General features: G+C 44.1%; 2 protein-coding genes across 6 annotated transcripts; one reads left to right on the top strand and one right to left on the bottom strand.

The window, feature by feature from the left end:
• Nucleotides 1-5,234: 5,234 nt before the first annotated feature.
• Nucleotides 5,235-20,683, bottom strand: KIF24 (kinesin family member 24). Of its 3 annotated transcripts, none has more exons than XM_075186534.1 (13): nt 20,289-20,683; nt 15,406-15,995; nt 14,449-14,638; nt 13,250-13,347; nt 12,436-12,651; nt 11,693-11,780; nt 11,414-11,535; nt 11,190-11,295; nt 10,894-10,965; nt 10,129-10,238; nt 7,301-9,541; nt 6,394-6,487; nt 5,235-5,999 (listed from the first exon to the last, which is right to left on the bottom strand). In XM_075186534.1, the coding sequence occupies exons 1-13, from the start codon at nt 20,400-20,402 to the stop codon at nt 5,832-5,834; spliced, it is 4,209 nt and encodes a 1,402-aa protein (XP_075042635.1). In that variant the 5' UTR covers nt 20,403-20,683; the 3' UTR covers nt 5,235-5,831. The 3 variants fall into 3 exon arrangements, 2 of the variants coding, with proteins under 2 accessions (XP_075042635.1, XP_075042645.1); XM_075186544.1 differs by having other exon boundaries at nt 20,294-20,374; XR_012679185.1 differs by lacking the exons at nt 5,235-5,999; nt 6,394-6,487 and adding an exon at nt 6,987-7,040 and having other exon boundaries at nt 7,193-9,541.
• Nucleotides 20,533-22,622, top strand: NUDT2 (nudix hydrolase 2). Of its 3 annotated transcripts, none has more exons than XM_075186559.1 (3): nt 20,533-20,638; nt 21,377-21,502; nt 22,222-22,622. In XM_075186559.1, exons 2-3 carry the CDS (start codon nt 21,382-21,384, stop codon nt 22,557-22,559), a joined length of 459 nt encoding a protein of 152 aa, XP_075042660.1. In that variant the 5' UTR covers nt 20,533-20,638; nt 21,377-21,381; the 3' UTR covers nt 22,560-22,622. The 3 variants fall into 3 exon arrangements, with proteins under 3 accessions (XP_075042660.1, XP_075042670.1, XP_075042678.1); XM_075186569.1 differs by lacking the exon at nt 20,533-20,638 and adding an exon at nt 20,646-20,762; XM_075186577.1 differs by lacking the exon at nt 20,533-20,638 and adding an exon at nt 20,781-20,993.
• The last annotated feature ends 90 nt before the right edge of the window (nt 22,623-22,712 follow it).

Below are 22,712 nucleotides of genomic sequence, written 5' to 3' on the forward strand. Positions count from 1 at the left end.
ACTTCCCCTTCACTGGGTACACAGTCGTCAGATGCCCTTCCCTCGGGGCAGGCATCTCGATCACTGCCTGAGGCATTAAGGGTCTCCAGAGAGCCCCCCTAGGAGCAAAACTTGGAAAGGTCGGTCCAGGGGTGGAAGGAGGATGACGAAGTTCTGGATGAATTGGAGTATGAGGACATGTTTGCTTGGGAGGAGGATCCTTCCATAAGACAGAAAATTGAGGATCTTGGCAGCGAGACAAGTGCTTCACATTCCTGGTGAGGACCTAGTACCTCCACAGACATCTATGTTAAAGAGAACAAAGAAAAGAACAGTGTTTTTTTTTCCCCCCATCTCCACAACTGTTTGAGATTTGGGGTGAGGTCAGACTTAAGCCAGATAATAAATTTCAGATACCCAGAAGGTATCAACTTTACCACCCTTTCCCTGAGTCGGAAATGGGGTCCTGGGAGTCGCACCCTAGTGTTGATGCTCCTATGGCTCATTTGGCAAAATCTAATATTATTCCATTGCCAGGTGCTGCTAGTTTAACAGATAACAATGACAGAAAATGCAAAGGCATTTTAAAGTCCATTTATTTGTCCTCTGGGGCATCCTTGCGTCCGGTTATGGCAACAGACTGGGTTATTAAAGCAGTGGGAGAATAGGCCACAAGCTGGAGTTATGGCATTCAAGCTTACACTGCAAGCACCGATCTGTTCCCCTTGGCAGACCATATCAAAGAGGCTGCCGAGTTTCTGAGAGATGCAGTTTTAGATAGATGCTGGGCAGGGGTTGTCCCTTTTCTCCTCGCTAGACATCGCAGCCACATGTACTCTGGCTCAAATTTTGGCCGGCAGATGCTGAGTCCAAAAGAGCTTTGGAGGCGTTGCCTTTTGATGGGTCAGTGTTGTTTGGCCAAGCTCTAGACAAATTTATTGCCCGAGCCACGGGAGGTAAGAGCACTTTTCTGCCAGTGGCCACTCCATATGTTGGGAACTCCAGAGGAGCCCCTACAAGAAGTCAGTTTGTTGCACCACGAGGAGTGCCCCATAGAGGCAGGCCACCATCCTACTCCCAAACAGCCCTGCATGCCAGCAAGAGTGGTGGTGGGGGCTTGATTATTGGTTTTCAGGAACAGTGGGTGAATTCTATCGCCGATACCTGTGTAAGAGTAGTAGTTTCCATGGGATACATCCTGGACATAGTAGGATCGCCTCCGAGGCGTTTCCTAAACCCTCCTATTCCCAGGGATTTAGTCAGATGGGAGGCCTCACAAGACTGTCCGATCTTTGGTGGACTCTGGAGTGGTTGTTCCGCTCCCACAGGCGGAGAAAGATCTGGGTTATGACTCACACCTTTTCCTAGTCCAAAAACCAGACCGGACATTCTGCCTGTGGCTGGATCACTTCTAAATAACTTATTGTATAAATATATTTAAATTACGCAGTGCGCCAATTTATATCATGCAAATGTACTGATATTTTTTATATTGTGTGTATTTCGGTATAGGAAATGTATTGATTTCTAATATATTATTTTAGGCATTTGTTTGAGGAAATATGTTATGTAGCTTCAAGAGGAAATCCTCATTAAGGCTAATTAGACCTTTTTCATGTGAAGTGACAAACACTTGCTTTTAGCCTAAATGCACCGCAGGAGATTGTTACCTTCCTTTCATGTGTAATCTGTATCTTACAACCTGTCTAAATAATGCAACCAGAAAGTTTTAGGATGTATCAGATTGGTGTCAATTTTGTTAACTTTGCATTGCATTTAAATCCAAGTTTGGAAAACCTATTGCACCCTGATACTAAAATATCTGATGTAATATCTTAGTCTTTGCGGATCCATCTAAGATCAGGGGGCAATGTTACCCCTCTGCTAAGGTGTGTCAGAATGTGTATAAAAGGAGCACCATTTAATGTATCATTTTTCATCTAACTTCTAGATCACCAGTACCACAAACTGGTGTGTAATAGTCCTTGTCAGAACTCTTAAGTAATATACATTCACTGCTTAAAGGTTCTGCCTGCAACTTTTACCTGCTGTATCCTGTGAGCAAAAGATAAGAGCTTGCACTTTAATCCTTTCCCCGGCTGTTCTGGGTTGAACCCAGCGTCTGTGTCAACGCTTTGCCCGCTACCCTGCAGCCCTTAGCCATAGTAAGTTGTCAGGAGGTACCAGCCAGCCCACAGCAAAGAGGCACTGCAGCAGCTATTTCAGCTACCCCAAAAGTATGCGGTTCTGAACACCGCAAAGGAGTCCAGGGGTGGCAGCCGAATACTCCTACAACTAGTGTGCAGTTAGCATTCGCAGTTGAGTGTCTGGTGGCCAGGCGACACCAGTAGGAGTGGTCAATAACAGGCGGTTACTGAGGGTGAGAAGGACACCCCTCCAATCCTCCTCCTCCCCCCCCCCCCTACAGACCGGGTGGCAAAGTGGCAGATCTGGCTCTGGGCATCTTAGTGGTTCCATTCTCTGTGTATGGGGAGATCAGACTGCACTCTATGAACGCTTCCAGCGCAGAGGGGGGGGGATATGAGCTGCTCTTTGTGGGAGCCTGTCATCCATGCTGTCTTATTGGTCTGGTGTTTGCTGGGTGTACTTTAGTGTCCATCAGCACCATCTTTCTGCTGACCATTGAGAGGGGCATTGCCCCTCATGAAACCCCTGCACAAGGAAGTAGTGATCACCAGAAGGAAGACATTGCTACCGATTTGGCTCTCATGGACAGCCAGTTTCTTTCTTGCCATGATCCACATAATATTCAGTCAAAGTGGAGTCGTTGTTGAATATAATAACTGAAGCCGAATATGCATTATGCTCCTGTGTCCCCTGCACATGTCTGGCAGGGACAGGTGATGTCAAACGCCCTAAATTGTCGTTCCAATTCTGCAGAGTGCATACACACTGCAGAATTGGAACGACATTGTTCCATCATTAAACAAGATTTTCAGTTCAGTTTGAAAATCATTCTATCCTTAGCGGCTCATCTTGTATTTAATGATTTGGCACAATATTTTATATAAAGTAGTGTGTGTATGTTAACATAAATTCACAGCTGGGTGCTGTTGCATTGTTAATGCTGTCCTATTATGGACAGACACCACTCGCGTTCCATTTCAGACAAATGGTTGATGTAAAAATTACTAGTGCAGCAACAGGGTTTATAGTATTTATTAAATAACTGAGAAATCCAAATAATTTTACTTTAAATATAATAAAATGAAAAGTAATAAATAAGAATCAAAACATTGCAAACCCCAACCCTACGCATTTTACTTTCTGCAAGTCAGCTTAGCGATAACACAGCCCACAGTGAGCACAATAAGCGCTGAATCTTTGTAACATAACCCATTGCTGCTGGTGACATGAATGGTGGCGGTGCTGAGAGAAACCATTACAGCTTGGGTCATGTGACACACAAGATAACTGCCCCGTCTGTCAATAAAATCTCTCATTTCATCAGACTTTCCATCTATTTTTGTTCTTTAATAAATATCCCTTGTTGTACCTGGAAGGTGCCAGCAGGGAGGCGCCGACACACATCCTTTAGTTTCATTTACCAATGTTTTCTTTATTACAACCGTGTGCCTTTTTTGGATTATTACACATTTCCCTTCCCTGACACCATTTTCAAGCATATTACAATTTGCACCATGTGTTTAGCTCCAGCCGCTTGTGTCATGTATGAGAATAACATGTACATTGTAATGCTGGTTATATAACCATGATTGTCCCTCCTCTGCCCCCAGCACTATGAGAAGCACAATCTCCTCTAGGTCTCACCTAAAGCAAATCATTAGTTACATATTTAAAACTCAGAAACCTATCCATAATCTGAAAATAGTTGGTGTTACCACCATAAAGGCACTGGTGATTGTGGAGGCATTTCATGAGGTGCAGGAACCAGTGACATCACTGAGAGTGCAGCCTATCCAGTCACTAGGAACCAGTGACATCACTGAGAATGCAGCCTATCCAGTCACTAGGAACCAGTGACATCACTGAGAGTGCAGCCTATCCAGTCACTAGGAGCCAGTGACATCACTGAGAGTGCAGCCTATCCAGTCACTAGGAACCAGTGACATCACTGAGAATGCAGCCTATCCAGTCACTAGGAACCAGTGACATCACTGAGTGCAGCCTATCCAGTCACTAGGAGCCAGTGACATCACTGAGAGTGCAGCCTATCCAGTCACTAGGAGCCAGTGACATCACTGAGAATGCAGCTTATCCAGTCACTAGGAACCAGTGACATCACTGAGAGTGCAGCCTATCCAGTCACTAGGAGCCAGTGACATCACTGAGAGTGCAGCCTATCCAGTCACTAGGAACCAGTGACATCACTGAGAATGCAGCCTATCCAGTCACTAGGAACCAGTGACATCACTGAGAATGCAGCCTATCCAGTCACTAGGAACCAGTGACATCACTGAGAATGCAGCCTATCCAGTCACTAGGAACCAGTGACATCACTGAGAATGCAGCCTATCCCTTCACTAGGAGCCAGTGACATCACTGAGAGTGCAGACTATCCAGTCACTAGGAACCAGTGACATCACTGAGAGTGCAGCCTATCCAGTCACTAGGAACCAGTGACATCACTGAGAATGCAGCCTATCCAGTCACTAGGAACCAGTGACATCACTGAGAATGCAGCCTATCCAGTCACTAGGAACCAGTGACATCACTGAGAATGCAGCCTATCCAGTCACTATGATTAGTATTTACAAATCATCCAACACAATGGCTGCCTTCCTCAGTGCCTCAATATGGTCACTAGGTCCTAGTACTTTCCACGCTATTGGCTCAGCCCACAAAATGGCTGCCTCCACAGTTGGCAGGTAACATACAATTTAAGGCAGAATGGCTCATGCACTGCATGGAAGCAAGTACTATACTGGGCTCGTTTCCTAACAAACTTTTATTCTTCGTTTCACCTTAATTGCTAGAAAACAAGACCATTCACCACAAGTGTCTAAGACAAACTATAGGAGGCGCTGTACCTGTCCCACCTTACCCAGACCATTCATATAAGATTCCCCTTAATACTGCACAATGTACAGAACTATAAGTGCCACAGGTTCATACAGACTCAAGAAAAAATAGGAATTTTCTATTAGAAAGATCCAAAGACAGCAATTGCCATCATGGTTCTTCACCCCCTCCCCCTTCTGTTGTCCCTTTTCTTATATATCTATTTTTCTCAGTGAGTAGTAATCAGTTTAATACTAATCGGATATTGTCCCCACCGCTGATTTGCTGACCTTAGCACATGTTCCTGATCACTTGTACCGCTAATAACTCGTTCCATACGAAATATTCACATGTGCTCTACTGCAGGATCTGGAGAACATGCACAGCCAGAGGGTACCCAACCCCACAGAGAGCTGGACTGTGGCAGCAACCGGCTGCATTACCTCATGGGTAAAAGATGGCCCCTGCCCGTAGCCTAGCTCTTAGTGGGAGAACCAGTTCAAGCTGCAATCTCTGGTTTGTGATTGGTCCATACACTAAACCACAAACGAGGCTCCCCAAAAACACGTCAGCAGGGAGGGGGAAGGGCGCCTTGGTAAGACCTTTTACTATGGGATAGTGCGGCCTTAATATCCATTATTCTGTAATACACATAAATTATAATTTATTGCAGTGTTAGAAGATGTTTTTTTTCTTTGGAGAAGATGTCTGGATCATGATTTGATCTCGCAGGAAGATTCCAGTGACTGCGTCTCATGTCTTTATCTTCTCATTCATCCATTGTTACATAACGTCTAGGGGAAGAACTGTGTGATAGTCCAGCGTCTTTGCTGCCTACAGTTGAGATTTATTAACTAGGAGAGCGCAGGTTAGGAGCAGCACAGACAGTCGATCACCTCCTGCGGACTTTTTTCATGCGCTGAAGAGGGTGCGGAGGAATAACCCAGACACAGCCGCAGCTGGGCACGCAGGCTTTCTATATGTGTACACTTTAATACCAGGATCTCATCCAGCTTCTTCACATACTCCTGAAAATCCTGTACAAAGATAAGAGAGGATATGGCACAGTGCACTGCAATACCCAAAGCCCACGGCCAAGACGAACAACTGTAAGGCAATCAATTGTTCCTAATCTAGGAGAATGTATCATTTTATGCTTTCTATCTTCCTCTTTATGTATCCCAAATTGAGTTATTTTTTTCCACAATGCTCACCATTGCCAGTGTTTCTATTTCACATTGATTTAAAACAGTGCAACACTGTTTTTATTTGGGTTAAGAGCATTTTTTTTAAAAAAATATATTTGTATGCTTGCCCTGTGTACAGGCTATGGCCAAACTTATTTTTGGACCTTCTAAGGGGCTGACCACACCTCCAAGGATAAGCCACACCCCCGCATCATTGTATTGTAAAGGATCAGAAAGTACGTACTAAATTAGGTGAGCGACGCAGAAGCTTCTCCTCCTGTGTGCGCAGAACCGACATCTCATTTAGCTGTTTACAATGAGCGTGGACCACAAGTTGACTAAAAAAAACAGAAAAGGTATTTGTTTAGGTCTCTTCTATCTCTTGCTCAATGAATTTTGATGTTGCCACAAAATTGAGCAGCGCTGTAGAGTTGAAAAATAGATAACATATAGAGATACAACAGGCACATTACAAAACAAGCAAAAATGCAAAATACAGGACATTCATGAATCATTAATGTTAGAATAGCAAGAAATAACGCGCCTAAGAAGTAATAGGATATTTAACAGATAAGCGCCGTACAGGACATGCAGGAGGTGGATGAGGTGGGAGCGGACAAAGAGACAGAAAGAGACTTTACTGATATAAACCTCACATATTTGAAATATATTCATATTTGCCATGAACGGAATGTTAACACACTATTAGTAATATGTAAATGAAATGTATATTATGCAATCCTGGAGTTTTCACCGTCTTGCTGGGAGCAGGGAGATAACGCTGATAACTTATGGCCATTTACAGCCCCCCCCCCCCCCCCCCCCCCTTTCCCTACGCTGGTCACTCTCACTGACATGTACACCCCCATCCCCCAACCTGGTCACTCTCACCTTCATGTATATTCCCCCCCCCCCACCCCACCTGGTCACTCTCACTGACATTTCTCCTCCTCCTCCCCCCCCCCCCGTTACTCTCACTGACATATTCACCCTGAACACTTCCTCCTCCTCCCCCATCCCCCTGGTCCCTCTCACTGACACACAGTGACTAACCAGGTGTTTTTTTACCCTGGTATACCCTACCTCCAATAAACAGCTCCCCATATTATACCCAATGTCACAGATGAAGTTCACCCACGACGACCACTTACTGGGCTTTTGCAAGACTTTTTCCTTGTTGACTAGTCACATAGATAGATTGCAACTGGCCTGCTGAGGTGGATTTTGTTCTGGGACCTCTCTCATCTCTGCTCTGTACACATTTTGGGATCTTGTCCTCCTTGACACCACGGTGAGCAAATATACATTTCATGAGTTTGTTTTTAAGATGCTCCAGTTCACAGTCTCTAAAAGGTAACTTGTTGGAGTCTTCAGAACCTTTTTGCCCTATGTCAACAGCATTTGACTCTTGGTGACGGCCATCGCTCTCTGCAGGAGGACCGATACTTTTGGATTGTATATTAGCTACTGGTTTAAAGACATTTGTCTTATTTAAAACCTTCTGCTGGTCACTTTCTTTGACAGCCTCAGCAGTTCCTTCAGGAGTCTTCCTACCGAATACCCAAGGTAGAGTTGTGATTTCATAATTTACATGATTTGTACTGGTTTCTTCATTATCTGCATCATAATAAGGGCTCGGCTGATCGCCAGAACTGGAAATAGCAATGTCTAAAGAAGAATCACCGGTGCTGAAGAAGTCATTTTGCCTGGAGCTTGGTGACTGTCCTGGATTAGCAGATCTTGGGGAACTTTTATCGCACAAACCCTGTTGTGCCCGGAACTGTGGCGAACCAACGGAACACGGCTGGGATCCATAGCTGGATTCCGGAAGCCAGTCCTTCTCTCTTTGCTGGGAGCTGTGATAATGTAAGCTTTCGTTATATCGAAGCATCTGTTTGACAAGTGCCGACAGATTATTTTCAACAGACAGGTCATCTACGTGAGATTCGATAGTCAAATTCTTATCAAAAGTTGCATTTTCTGACCCACCATCTGATTTAGGGGACGCGTGTGTTTCCAGGTCACGAGTACACTCCACTGACCAGTTATCCTGCAGCAACGACACAGTGAGAGGAGCCATCAATGCGGATGCGGAGGCAGAGTCCGACGAGTTATTCATGGACTCTTCAGTGTGTTCACTGTTCAACGTGGCTCCTGCTACGTGTGAGATAATTAAAGGAGACGTTCTATCGCTCTGTTCATGCAATGGACCAAAATCAGTAGAGATGTCCTCCAAAGGACTGTGCATGGAAGAAGGATCCTTTCTTTTCTTCAGCTGCTTTGGGAGGTCCTCCTGAGAAGAATATGGCTTTTCTGGAGTATTGCTGATATCAGACGAGCCTCGAGGACTGGTGGAATCATCTTTGGAACTCCACCCTCCGTTGTCTACCGAGCTACAACTACTTACACAATTACTGTTCACCGTGTGTTTGTGCTCGTGTGATTCTGAATAATTAAAGCACAATCCCTGCCCCCTTCCCGAGCATTTTCTGGTCTCCGCGTTAGGTGAACCCTGGTGAAGAAAAAACGATAGCCGTTCACGGACCGTCTCTTCTTTTCTTCCCTTCTTCTGATTGGAAGAGTACGAGAAGGAGTCTTCGCTAAAATCACTGTCATCTGGATCTTCCAGGGGCTGCCCTTTACGTTGTGAAGTTGAGCTGCTGACGTGACCTACTGTAACCTCTTGGGGCTTATATCGGCCCAAAACCTTTTGGAGTGGCTGATAGTGCAGTTTCTGATGGAGAATGGGTGGGTGTTGGAACTGCTGATGGTAATATCTCAATCGTTCCTCCCTTTCTTTCTGCTCTGGAAGAACCCTCAAATCACTGCTAGTATTTCTGCAGACCGGATCGTCCGCAGAATTAAAAGTCCTTGTATTCGTATCCCCAAAAGACATCCCATCCCTTGACACAATTTGCTTCTGCACTGGCTGTACAGCCAGCACTCTTTGCATAGTCTGACGATTGTGGCTTAAATTATTATTTTCTTTCAATTCCTTTATCATCTCCGATTTATTGCTGTAAGGATTCCTGGGTGTAGGATTCTTATCCTGGTTACTTTCCATCTTTTTTTTGCCCACCCTAATAACTCCTTTGACTGGGGTGGTGTGACTGAGCCAGGCGTGACTGGGGCTCCCTCTTACAGTATTAGGCTTTGTACAGGCTTTGGGAGTGGATGACAGGGGTATATTGGAGGGATGGAAGACAGATGGATATAATTTGGGCTTTGAGGTGGAGGAGTGTTGCGATCCCAATTTTACTTTTTTTGGCGATACTTTTTCCCCCAGCATAGCAGAAGGATTCTGAACCCGTTTTGGAGATAAACACGAAGCAGATCTGCCGCGATTAGAGCAGGCCGTGGCGCACCTCAATCCTTTTTTCAGTTCCTTCACCCTGGAAAACAATATACAATGTAATGTCAGGACATCTACAACTTTTAAAAGGGTAATTCTACTCAAAATTAATAAGAAATTATTTTACAACCATTATCTTGGGCACCAAAACTTATGATACTTAAAAAATATAACTTCTTGCCAAAATAGTCATTTAAAGACTCAGACAGGGCTGTTGTTGCCATAAGTTGTGAACACCTTTTTTATTCTTAGCAACAACTGTAACCATAGAAACAAACTATGGATTGCACCGACTGTTCCCATCAGTACAGATGTTGCTAAGGGGTGTCAGATATTCACATGTCTGTTAAATATCAGCAACAGCCACGTCAGAGTCTTCAATAAGGCAGTTTTGGGTGTAAGTCCTATACAAAGCATAAGAAGTTATACCAGGAAATTGTTGCGTCAGTCTAATTACAATGTACAGTTACTAACACACACGCCATTGCTGCAAAAATCAGTTGTAAAACGTGGTCATAAAGACAAATGCAGACGTTCCTGTGACTCGGAGGTCATGTGATCATTCAGAACCAATGTACTAAGAGCTGACCACACTCATAGCTGCCCAGGTGCATAAAGACTACTTACCTATCTGCATAGCGCAGAGTGTTCAGCGTGTGCTCCGTCGCTATGTGGCTTGGGGATATATTAGCGATCATACAAGTCTTTGAGTTGCCGATAAAAGAATCTTTCAGCACCTATAGTAGAAGAGATGAGTTACCGGTGATACCACTGTCTGAGAATTTATTCTCCTGAACATTTAGAGACTGGAAAGTGTTTTTACTTTTATATATTAATAAGACTGTTTTATACAGACATTATTGGACTCTGGGGTCACTTCCTATGCATCAGCTCTGGGGCACATACTGTCAGACATCCGCATGTAGTACAGCTTTTATTTATACCATATGAATTCTTTTCACAGATGACAAACATAATTTATTATCATGACTTATTAAAGGCCAGGGGGTAAATGTATCAAGCTGAGAGATTTCCGGCGAGTTTGAAAAGTGGAGATGTTGCTTATAGCAACCGATCAGATTCTAGCTGTCATTCTGTAGAATGTACTAAATAAATGATAGCTAGAATCTGATTGGCTTTTCAAACCCGCTGGAAAACTCTCAGCTTCATACATTTACCCCCAGGTCTGCATAGGAAAGGTGCAAGGTGGCTATTAATGTTATTATTGTAATGCACTAAGTAACACATAATACCGGGGATTAAACGCCTGACAGCAAAGACACGTGGAAAATGACAGAGGTGAATTTCTAGAAAATTATCCATGAGTGTGATCATAGCTCTTCTAACACCCACCCTGTGCTGCACCAGAAAGGCTGGGAGTTCCTGTCTTACCTGGGTCAGCTTGCTCTGTCTGAAAGGGGTGTGAGCCTGTTCCTGGTCCAGCGCTCGGATACACTCTTTCAGCTGACGAGTAAAAACATCAGAGATCCGTTACACGTGATTTAATCACAGCAGGACAGTTTCATCCACATGATAAAAGCACACTCTGAGACTGCTCATGTTAATTCCTGTATCCTCAAAATATGTCCCGTCCAACCATTCCCAAGTGCAGGTAATAGTTCTATCTCCCCTCACCAGTTGTTTATAGAGGTGAAGGCGCTTTATGTAGGAGAGTTACAGGTACTCACAGCGAGGAGACTCTGGTTTATTTCTGCTCCCTCCATTTTAGTTTGTTTGTCTGATTCTCGGGCGTCAGACGCTCTCTCACTTCCAGCTAAATCGATGAAAGACATTCTAGGATAGAAGCAAGAGAAAGCATTACACGTTATGCTGCTTCTATAGAGACCCTCAGTGTAGGTCAGCACAGGGAGGGCTTGTTACTATCAGACAGCAGCACGATCTCCCAGCTCACCTGCCGAGTTTGCGGCTCCTGCCATCTTTAATCTGGATCTGAATGACAGCATGTGAACGGGAAGAGTCGGAATTCACCCCCGTGGCTCCAGTGCTGCGTTCTCTGCTGCCCTTCAGAATCATCTACAGAAAAGACAGCGGAGTTATTAGTTGTATTTTTCTAACCCGATAGCTCAGAGAATAAGAATATTCTACAGCGATGATATATTGTATCCCACCTCCAACACCAATAGTGCTAATGTTAGACACATTGTTTCACAGTATTAGGTGGAGTCCTTACCTCCAGCAGGAAATCCACACTTTTCACTTGAACTTCACGCAGTCCGACAACCTGAACAACATGCTTCCCGTCTTCTCGAGCATGCAGTCTGTGTGAAGACAACATGAGGGCAGATTATTCCATATTCTGTACCTGTGACAACTGCACATTTACACTGTGGGGGTTCACAGACAAAGTAGGGAGTTTCTATTGCTGGCTAAATAAATCCACACTAGAGGTTCTTTCTCCTGGTATGGGAGTTGTAGCGATTGTACAAGCACATGATAGGCTGATCTCAGCCTATCAGACGCTGCATTCAGTACACACCTCCCTGCTGGCAGATTCACTCTGTCTACAAAATCTACTCCACAGTAATCACAGATCTTTGCTCCTCCTCTGAAACACAACAGACCGATGGCTGGGATCAGGGAGGGGGATCAGGTGTGGGGGTGTAAAGGAGATCCAAAGCACTATTACAGGGCACTATTTACAGGGGTGAAACTTAGTATGTTTAATTGTGGTCATATGATTATTAGCAAGTACAGTAATGTTAATGTTACTACACAACCATTTCTGTTATAGACAGAAATCGCTTCCTCACGGTCCACAAAGTGCATGTACCAAGGTGAGGAGGTCTCTGATCAAACAAGACAGTGGTAGAATACATCAAGATTTACTGCATAATTCAGTTCTCTGCCCGAGTACATTAGTGTAAACATACGAGGAGATCACAGAATATACATCCCAGTATGGGCCAGACGTACCTTTTTCTTCCATTTAACAGGTCATACAGTTGTCCGCAGTAAATTTCAAAAAAGCTGATCCAAACAGAATGATCTTTCCTGGGCTGGGAAGACTCTAGCAGCTGGAAGATGTCTCTAGCGGCCAGGGCGTACAGCCCCGGGTTCTTCTGGGTGCCGATCATGGTGTGTGTTTTTCCTGCTCCCGTCTGACCATATGCAAAACAGGCGGCATTTCCGCTGAAATAGGAAAACAATATACAACTACGAATCTTCCAAAACACAACAAAGGCTTTATCTGGGGAACATTGTACATTCACTGCCTGCGTGCATCTTACCAGAGACTAAAGGTTGTCACAGGTATTTGTCCTTGTTCCCTAAGGAATGGATTCCTATCTAACTTTTCTACATATGTGGGTGGTTAATCTGACTAGATCTGGATCCCAAGAGTCTCCATTAAGGCTTAGACCTAAAATTGGCCTCACTCAGCTATAGTGGTTGAAGGAGCCACACACATTATTGCCACTTTGGTGTAACTCTGTCAATGTGGTTAACAAAACCAGTGTTACACAGTGTAAAGAAATGTTAAGTGTTTGATATATCCAGATAGGCATTGCTGGTTTACAACGTAATTAAAGCACTGTCCAGGTGCAGAGCTCTAGAATCAGAGTTCCAGAACTCTAAAGGGAACTGAAATAAGAGCACAGAGAACCTGAACAGAACCGCACAGCATCAGGCGATTACCGGAGAGCGTCACATGATCCATATTTCATAAAATCTGTTATCAGACTACAGACAATGAACGAACAAACACATGAAATGAAGGAACGTTCCCTACCCGTTAAACACATGCTGGATGAGCGGGTAAGCGGTCTTCATGTACACATCCTGATTGCTGAACGTCTCACTAAACACCTCATCAAAATAAAATACGTGCTGAAAAAATAAACCCACGGAAAATTAAATAGAAAACAAACAAATAACCTTCAGAAACTGTAAAATTAAAACCTCAGCTATAAAAGTTGATTGTAATAGTCTCTGTACTAATATAGGACGTTGGGATGCAGGCCTGAAAGTTTTGATCAAAATATGAACTAATAGGTTTTCCTTTTGCTAGATACAACAGATATACAGCGTTAAGGACAAGCACCGACAACAACTGTCTTTCCTCTGTACAAATACAAGTGAATTCTGTTTTTTTGATAAACTGGGGTCAGATAAACTACCCTAAAGATTATTTTATTTAAAACAAGCACTTGTATATCTGCTGCAATTTTGGAGCTACAGCTCTCCACATTGGGAACGAGCGCCCTGTTGAACCAGTGCCCAGTATCATCGAAAGATGCTAAAATTTTCACTCCTTGCGGCTGCTGTCATCTTGATGCGCAATTCCATCTGCTTTCCATAAAAATGGGAGAGTTTGTAAGAAACAATCAGATGATGTCACAAAACAGCTTATGTGCTATGCGGGGTGCGTTTCTGAAGGTTCATAAATGGACCCGTTTCCCTCAGCCGCATGTCTAGTGGCATTTCTGTGGCTGCCCGTCTGAATATAAAGATGTGAGGTAAATAAAACGGTGCTTAGGACAAGTTATTTAACTGACCCAGTTTATTACATATGCGATACCTCACATACAACCTAAAGAAGGAGGAGCTCCAGGGCTTGGCTCCGCCCAGACATTTTGTATGCAATTAATATGTCACCTGAATGTATTGGTGCATGGCAAGTCAGGTGCCCCATTAATAACACACCTTTAACCGGGCAGATTGGAAGTAACCACCCAGACTTTGCTGCCAGGAGGAGAAAGAAAGTTGCAAGCGGGTATCCAATAGAGAATGTGGGGGAGGGGGTGTTACTGCAGACCCCCGGCCAAGCAATAATTAGAGAGGGAGTCACTAAGCTGCTGAAGATGTACAACTCCATTAGCCAAGTAGAGATTGTACATAATATCACACTGTGCGACACAATTATTAGATAGGACAGATGAGGACAGTTCCAGTTCTAAGACCCTCATGAGACCACCCCTCATATTATACCTGGAGAATATATTCCTTCAGATTAACCGCTTCCTTCTTTTCATAAATCAGAACGGTCTGTCTGTCTTCCACGGTCACCACGCTCAATTCACCGCGTCGCTCTTCCCTTAAACCCAGAGGACGTTTCCGGACACAAACACAGATTTTATCGCTATCTGTCCAGGGTTCCTCCTTGTCCGCAGCGCTGGGCCTGTCCAATCAAAAGACACAGAGCTCAGCGTCGTCCATCAGAGACCGGAAACTGCGCCTTCGTGTTGTCTCTCCCATCACTTCACACTACTCTGCTTTCTATAAATGTCCCCTCATGGACTATAAAACTATGTGCTCGCCATCGTTAGGATTATTATTATTATTATCACCAACAGGCGTTTCATACTCTGCAGCTTAGGGTTAGGAGGGTGCTGCTCGCAAGCTTACAATGTATAGGAAATAGCAGTACTCACATTAAATATGATAGAATAAAGTCATTGTAATTCTAGAATAAAACGGCTGCTGACCTCTAACTACAGAATAAACTATCAGACAACACCTACATAACATAAGACTAAAGCTGGCTACACGCATACACCTGTCCAACACAGCTTCCTATGGGATTACGTTGGGCCCTATAATAAGCTAATACACCAGAGTTTTTTGGGACGACCACATTGGTATCAGCGGGGTCATCCGTATATTACACCGCAGAGAGTCTCCTATTATCAGACTGTTTGGCGATCGGTGATAACTACCCGATCCGCCCGCGTGTGGACAGAATTAGACGCACTATAAACTTTATTTGCTAGGATCATGTCTAACCTGAAAATAATTAAAAGTTATAAAAAAGCAGATTGTTACTCTCATTCCAAAGGATGTGTCAAACCTATCGTACAATAAGAGTCATAAACTATATATAAAACAGTGCCGACCAATGGGTTTAGGAGAAATATTAAACTGGTCGCTCCCAAGTTATCTTATTACCGTAAGTGTGTCTGTGGCACTCCATAGTTATACCCTGATACATGCATCACTCTGTGAATGATAGGGCCCTCGATGTCTCCAAGGCCTGGGGCTGTGCCCCTCAGTGCTTCACCACAGGACCCTTCAGTTGAGCATCCAGAGTTTTCCTCGCCTTGTGTTGTGGATGCTGTCTGGCCACGATGGTGACCTGCAGGTGGCGCTCTATCACATATTTCTGCAGGGGATTTAATGCGTGATTCGGATGCTGGAAACACATCTCTGTGCCTCTCATTGGAGTAGTCAAACTGCAGCTGCCTCCTGGTGGCAGATCTGCTGTGCGGGGGCTGGAGGTAGACACAGCCAGGCTGCAGGGGTGTTTTTCCATCACTGTCCTCAGCTGCCACGCTCTGAATTATCTTAATCAGCTGGAATAGGCGCTTGCGGTCCTCCATACTGTGCACTCCCAGCTTGGAGTAATCCTTCATGGTCACTTCCGCCAGCTCCTCAATCTTCTGGAGTCCAACAGCCACGAAATGAGGGTAATACTGCTCCAGCTCAGCCTCACACAGGCACTCGAGGAGGCAGGAGGCCATGTTCAGGAGCCCAGGCTTCTGTGGTACAAGAAACAAAAACACAATATTATTAATTTGACATACAGCGGGCATGTCACCAACGTACAGTGGCGGCAGCCATATTGTCAGTGACTAATTGCACAGTGGAGGCAGCCATATTGTCAGTGACTAATTGCCATCGGCTTAATAACTCAGTAATGTCCCTGGTTTCTAATGAAGTCCGTCACAATGATTCCACAAAGGCCCGAATGCTGCACAATGCGTATTATGCGAACAAACGTTACTTTTTATCAGCCGAGTGCATAATGCTGTGTGCGACCACTTAGGAATGTGCATGCTACCACTTTTGAACCACTGCCTTAATTAGTTTTAATTTTTCTCCCAAAATTCAGCTGTCAGAAGAGTGAGGAGACATCAGGACTCTCGTTATTACACGCGTCACATTTTCACTCATGATAGGTGAAGATCTGATTCCCTCTTCAATAAGATGTGTTGAATTACAGCATAATATTTTTGCAATAAACCATTATTGCACTGCAAATGAAATTATGCAGTAATTCAACAGGTCTTATTGAAGAGAGAATCAGATCTTCACTTATCATATAAGTATTTTCTCACTTATCGTATTTCATTTATACATTTAACACTATTAGCGCTTGAACATTAATTTATTCTTATTTTTGGTTAATTTAGGAAGTGTGTATCCCTGTTATAGATTAGTAGAGCTGCTTATAGAAAAAGTGCAGGTTGGAACTCCGTTATATTGTAATAAACTCTATTTAATACATTTTCATACTTAAAAACCATCTTTCCTGTGTAACACGCACTTGTCGGTGTAAGGCGTGCCACTGAACGTATAGGGCGTTGCACCATCATAAGCACTTCAAATATGTGTAAAAATCGGGTCACTTTGCAGGGGAAAAGCACAAGAGTGACATATTGGAGTCGCTGCCATTATTAATCTCTAAGCCACCGCCTTACAACTGGCAGCAATCGCACAAAAAATAGTCATGTGACATCACAAGTTTGTGCACTGAGAAGCCTATTGGCTACATTCTGACACATACTGGTTTAGTGCACAAAACCGCAGCCTTATTGCATTTACATTTTTTGCCCCTTTTCTGGTTTCTCTTTCCCTTACTGCCTCTAATGTCACAATATCCTATCTGTATCAAAGCAATATGCGTTTTCTACCTGTAGCTAAAAATAATCATGGACTTTTTATAAGATGTGCCCCAAACACACCATTACCCCCAACCTCAGCAAACAAATCAGTGGCCAGTGGAATGTTTTATTGTACAACACTGCTGAGTATGCTGGTGCTATGTAAAAGTTATACCAACAATAACTTGTGTACTGTCAGCATGATCTCATCTCCGCTCCATTCCACCATGACCGCTCTCTAGACTATACACATGGTCTGTGTATCATGCACTTTGACAGTCAGGTGGATAAACAACGACACACACACACACACACACACACACACACACACATTACAGTACAAACACTTCAACCATAACCGCTCTCCGACAGACTGATGGAGGTACATGGACATGTTGTGATAATATGAATTAAGATGATACACTGCATTATCACAAAAGAACAATGTAATAGTATATACCTATATCTACACACCCAGATCTCAATAATACCCCAGGCAGCTGTCCCTGGTACTTGCTGACAGTCAGGGTGTATTGTTACTTATCTCACAGTACAACAGCTGTTACTCACCCACAGACACAGCTATTTAGGGGTCATTAATATTAATAGGGATATTTAAATTACTGGCAATTAAGAAAAAAAAAAAAAAAAACACTTTTAGACCATGAACAGTTTTCATAAGTGACGTCCCAACCCGCCAGTTGTCGCAAGGTAAAGTGACAACCACAAAATGTGGCTAGCTCCATAGATATTATGAGACATCATGCCCATTGACTTTATTAGGAGATAGGACAGGTCATATATGTGTTGAATGCTACACAGCGACAGCATGTACCTCAAAGTAAATATATATATATAAAAAAATTGCAATAAATGAACAGTAGACAGTAACACAGGAAACTCAGATAATATTTGTTGACTCACTAGTCACGTGATACAATTATTAGTTAAGCCCTTAATTACTCCCTTATTGTATAATCCTCCCAACATGTCCACTTAACACACAAAATAAAAGGCACCAATTTGGTCAGGTCACAGATGTATAACAAGTTCCTTCATTGTGTGACAGGTAGGTAGACTTGTGTCTGGCAATTTATTGAACATTCACACATTAGTAATAGAGAAAGTCTTGCAGAACGATAAGGAGACACCCAGACGAGGTCGCTGGTATTAGGGCAGGGCACAGCTCATTCATCCATAAACGGTCACATCTAGGGGTTTACACATCATGGGAAACAAATTAAGTCATTACTTAGGGATTTTCAATGGACAGTGAAATTAAAGATGAAAGGTAACTTGAAATAGCATTGCCCAGCCCCATAAGAAGCTATATTTATTGGGGGATGAACTCACATAGCAGCACACACCCAGATGCACTGAGATTTAAGGACACCTGTCTATGGGCAGGACGCGATACTAACTCACTTATGTGGATCTCCTTATTAGTACACACAAGTATTTCTATGTTCCCATAATAACCTGCTAAGCACAGTATATCACAGCTGATATAGACAGCTGCCCCTTACAGCAACTGTACCAGCCCTACCCATGTCTCCAGCATGGCCACCGTAAGGTCACTGGCAGACAGACAACTATACACAAATGCAACTATTCCAGAACATGGTGCAACCAATCAGATATCAGCAGGCTAGTGTAGTCATAATAATGAAAGCTGATAACTGATTGGTTGCTGTGGGTTACAGCACATGTGCTATCTGCATTGTTTTATTATTAAGTTACTTCTGGGCTACATAGTCGGACAGTGGTTGGCATTACTGCTTCACAGCACTGGGGTCATGGGTTCTCTTCCTACCAGGGAATTGATTATATAGGATTTAGTCACCACGTAAACAACAATTTGGAGTGTGGCCTACAATATGTGGTTAATTCATGCATTTTATAGGACAGGGTGTACATTAGTAATCTATCCTTAAATCCTGGTGTTGAGAAGTTTGTAATATCACAGTTCTGTACACCCACTGCTAAAACAAGACATTCAAGCCCGAGAGATGGGGTAATAATGTCATTCTGTGTTACTGAGACATCTCTTCATCTCACCACGTTGTATTTCTGCAAGATGTCCCAATAATTCAACATGCATTATTGTTCTTCCAAGGAACTGTGTAACCATAAAGTCTATGGGGAATATGAAGTGAAAGGTGACTGAAGTTCTGAGACAGCTTTGAGTTAACAGGTGTGGACAGTGAAAATATATTCACTGTGGAAGCTATAAATTACCTGTATAGTCCAACACCATACTTATTAATATGCTTTGTACAACACAATGGGATATGGCTGCTCTAATTCTTGTATTATATTGCACTTCACTCTCATTAATAACATATGCACCCTGCAGTATACACAATGCCCCCTATAGTACCCTACAGTATACACAGTGCCCCCCCATAGTACCCTACAGTATACACAGTGCCCCCCCATAGTACCCTGCAGTATACACAGTGCCCCCCCATAGTACCCTGCAGTATACACAGTGCCCCCCATAGTACCGTGCAGTATACACAGTGCCCTTCCATAGTACCCTGCAGTATACACAGTGCCCCCCCATAGTACCCTGCAGTATACACAGTGCCCCCCCATAGTACCCTGCAGTATACACAGTGCCCCCCCATAGTACCCTGCAGTATACACAGTGCCCCCCATAGTACCCTGCAGTATACACAGTGCCCCCCCCATAGTACCCTGCAGTATACACAGTGCCCCCCATAGTACCCTGCAGTATACACAGTGTCCCCCATAGTACCCTGCAGTATACACAGTGTCCCCCATAGTACCCTGCAGTATACACAGTGCCCCCCATAGTACCCTGCAGTATACACAGTGCCCCCCATAGTACCCTGCAGTATACACAGTGTCCCCCATAGTACCCTGCAGTATACACAGTGCCCCCCATAGTACCCTGCAGTATACACAGTGCCCCCCATAGTACCCTGCAGTATACACAGTGCCCCCCATAGTATTATACAGGACACACAGTGCTCCTTACCTGTCAGCACACAGACAGCACTGGGGGGGGGGGGGGGGGGAGTGGGAGCACACGGGGGACACCTCACCTGTCAGTACATGGGGGGGGGGGTACACCGGGGGACACCTCACCTGTCAGCACACAGACAGCACATGAGAGGGGGGGGGGAGTAAACCGGGGGACACCTCACCTGTCAGCACACGGTACATACACAGACACGGGGACACCTCCACGGACACCGTCCCTCTCCCCGCGCTGCCTCCAACCGTCCCTGGGATCACAGCTGTTTCCGTATCCATGACAACGCCGCTCCTGCCATCCAGCCAATCACAGCAGCCCAGGGGTGGAACTTTCTGGTACGTACTGAACTGACCATCCCGGGCTTCCGTTCACTCAGATCTTTGTATCCACCCACATAGAGATGTACGGACTGCCCTCACCAAAGATGGCCGCCGTTGTACTTAGATATATGGCTGCTGGAGGCGCATTGATTGTCGTGTTCGGGCTGCGCATGCGCAGTGCTGCGAGGAACAAGGTGAGTATTCAGCTGTCACTGTCACCCTACATCGGATGATCCCTGGGCAGAATCAGTCACCCGGGGGTAATCCCAGCAGCCAGAGGTTCCCTAGGCCTTAGTACCATCAGCCTGTTATTCCTGGGTGTGGTACCTTATACTGTCAGTAGTAACACAAACCTGAATATTTACTGCCTGTGACTGGCAGACATGCCCACATACATTGTGTGTTTCCCATTTTACCTGGTCATCCTGGCACGTACATAGGCAGCCTGGCATCTTATACATGGGCATCTTGGCACCTTAACTTCCTGGTATCCTTATTCATGGACATCATGGCTCCCTCACACATTGGCATCTGGCATTTTTTACATAGGTATTGTGGCACCTGAACACATGGACATCCTGGCACGCACACGGGCAGCCTGGTACACATGGGCAACCTGATTCCCTTATAGTCATCAGCCATTTGTGTTCTCAGCCAGAAACATTTTAGATGTGTATCCCACACACGTGTCCATTGCAATCTAAAATGAACCAAGTTGTCCATCTGAATTGTGATGCATGCAGCCCCCTTCTTAGTGCGTCCTGCAGTCACAGACATTACATCGGGGACAGATTTGCTGTTATGCAGAAAGTGAATTTGCGAGAGGCATCATTTTCAGACTTTACCTAGAATCTTTCTATACATCTGCTGACAGTAAAGTGTTTATCTTACCTGCAAGTACTGTAATGTGAATTTTCTTGTTGTGTTCTCAGAGAAAATGACATTGAGAGCCTGCGGTTTGATCATCTTTAGAAGAGTCTTGACTGCCAATGTCAGTGACATTGAATTCCTCCTCCTACAGACCTCCTATGGGATACATCACTGGACCCCTCCCAAAGGTAGCAAAATCTAGTAATATTAGTCTGTAGAGTAGCCAGGGAATCGGGTACAGATTAGACACTTAAGAATCAATAGATTAGGTTGCAAAATGTTTCTGCTCTGATAGTAATGTCATATTTAAATCAGTATTACAGGTCTTTAATATACAAGTGGATCAATATAAAAAAACCTATAGCATTCACAGGAATATATGTATAATTCCCATACGTTGTTAGAACTTATGCAGCTGAGTTACCGACTCGCAGAGGCTAGCTGCAATGTACTTAATTAGACTTAAAGACAGGAAGTCCGCTGTGCATCGGTAGATGATCCTCCCCCATGACCTCAATTTAATGTGATGTCTTCAGTTCGATAAGCTACATATTGCGTGTTTCTATAAGGCATTCTCCAGCCTCCAGGTATAAAGGCCTATTGCTATTCTCACAGCAGTTGGGCTGCAGGAGATTTGGCAAGGAGACACGGCATCTTGGTGAGGGAGTTGTAGCTTTTGAGTGGAGAAAATTTGTTATAAGGTTTTATGCCACGAGAACAGATAACCCTTTTATAGTTATTAGCAGTTATTGTTATTTTTAAGACCAGACCACTGGTATTTTATGCTTAGTGGTCTTTTCTTACACAGTTGGATCCGTAGTAGTTAGTGGATGTCATTCAATGACCTAGATAAATCCACAGAGACGAGTGATCACCCATAAACGGCAATTACGTTCTCGTATTTCAGGCCACGTGGACCCCGGAGAGGATGACATGACCACCGCTCTACGGGAGACAGAGGAGGAGGCTGGCCTCCACTCCAGCCAGTTCCGTATTGTGGATGGGTTTAGGAAAGAGTTAAATTACGATGTCGTGAACAATAAAAAAATAGGAAAAACAAAAAAATCAGTCATCTACTGGCTGGCGGAGCTGAGCGACCCCAACGCTCAAGTGAAACTCTCCAGTGAACACCAAGACTTCCGCTGGCTCCATCTACAGGAGGCCTGTAAATATTCTGAGTACCAGGATATGCAGGACACTCTGAATGAGGCCTATCAGTTCCTGCTAGGTCATCTCAAACCCTAATGTAACTCCAGCACCTGTTTTGTTATATTTCTACATCTGGGCATTAAAATATTTGGAATATCATGTAATAGTTACATTATTTAACTTGCACACGATTGTGTCTCACACTAGGTGAGCGATGGAATGAGAACAGTGTCTTGTTCATTTCACATT

Source organism: Mixophyes fleayi, chromosome 1, assembly GCF_038048845.1.
Source record: "Mixophyes fleayi isolate aMixFle1 chromosome 1, aMixFle1.hap1, whole genome shotgun sequence".
NCBI classification, from domain to species: Eukaryota; Metazoa; Chordata; class Amphibia; order Anura; family Limnodynastidae; genus Mixophyes; species Mixophyes fleayi.

Bases quoted from the DNA above. Each gene is read 5' to 3' on its own strand.
- KIF24 (XM_075186534.1), bottom strand. From the start codon at position 20,402: ATGGATACGGAAACAGCTGTGATCCCAGGGACGGTTGGAGGCAGCGCG. The intron at 14,639-15,405 runs GTAATAAGATAA...TTGATTGGACAG, and splicing joins GTGCCACAGACACACTTACG to GCCCAGCGCTGCGGACAAGG. The intron at 9,542-10,128 runs GTAAGTAGTCTT...ATTGTTTTCCAG, and splicing joins ACTCTGCGCTATGCAGATAG to GGTGAAGGAACTGAAAAAAG.
- NUDT2 (XM_075186559.1), top strand. From the start codon at position 21,382: ATGACATTGAGAGCCTGCGGTTTGATCATCTTTAGAAGAGTCTTGACT. The intron at 21,503-22,221 runs GTAGCAAAATCT...CTCGTATTTCAG, and splicing joins TCACTGGACCCCTCCCAAAG to GCCACGTGGACCCCGGAGAG.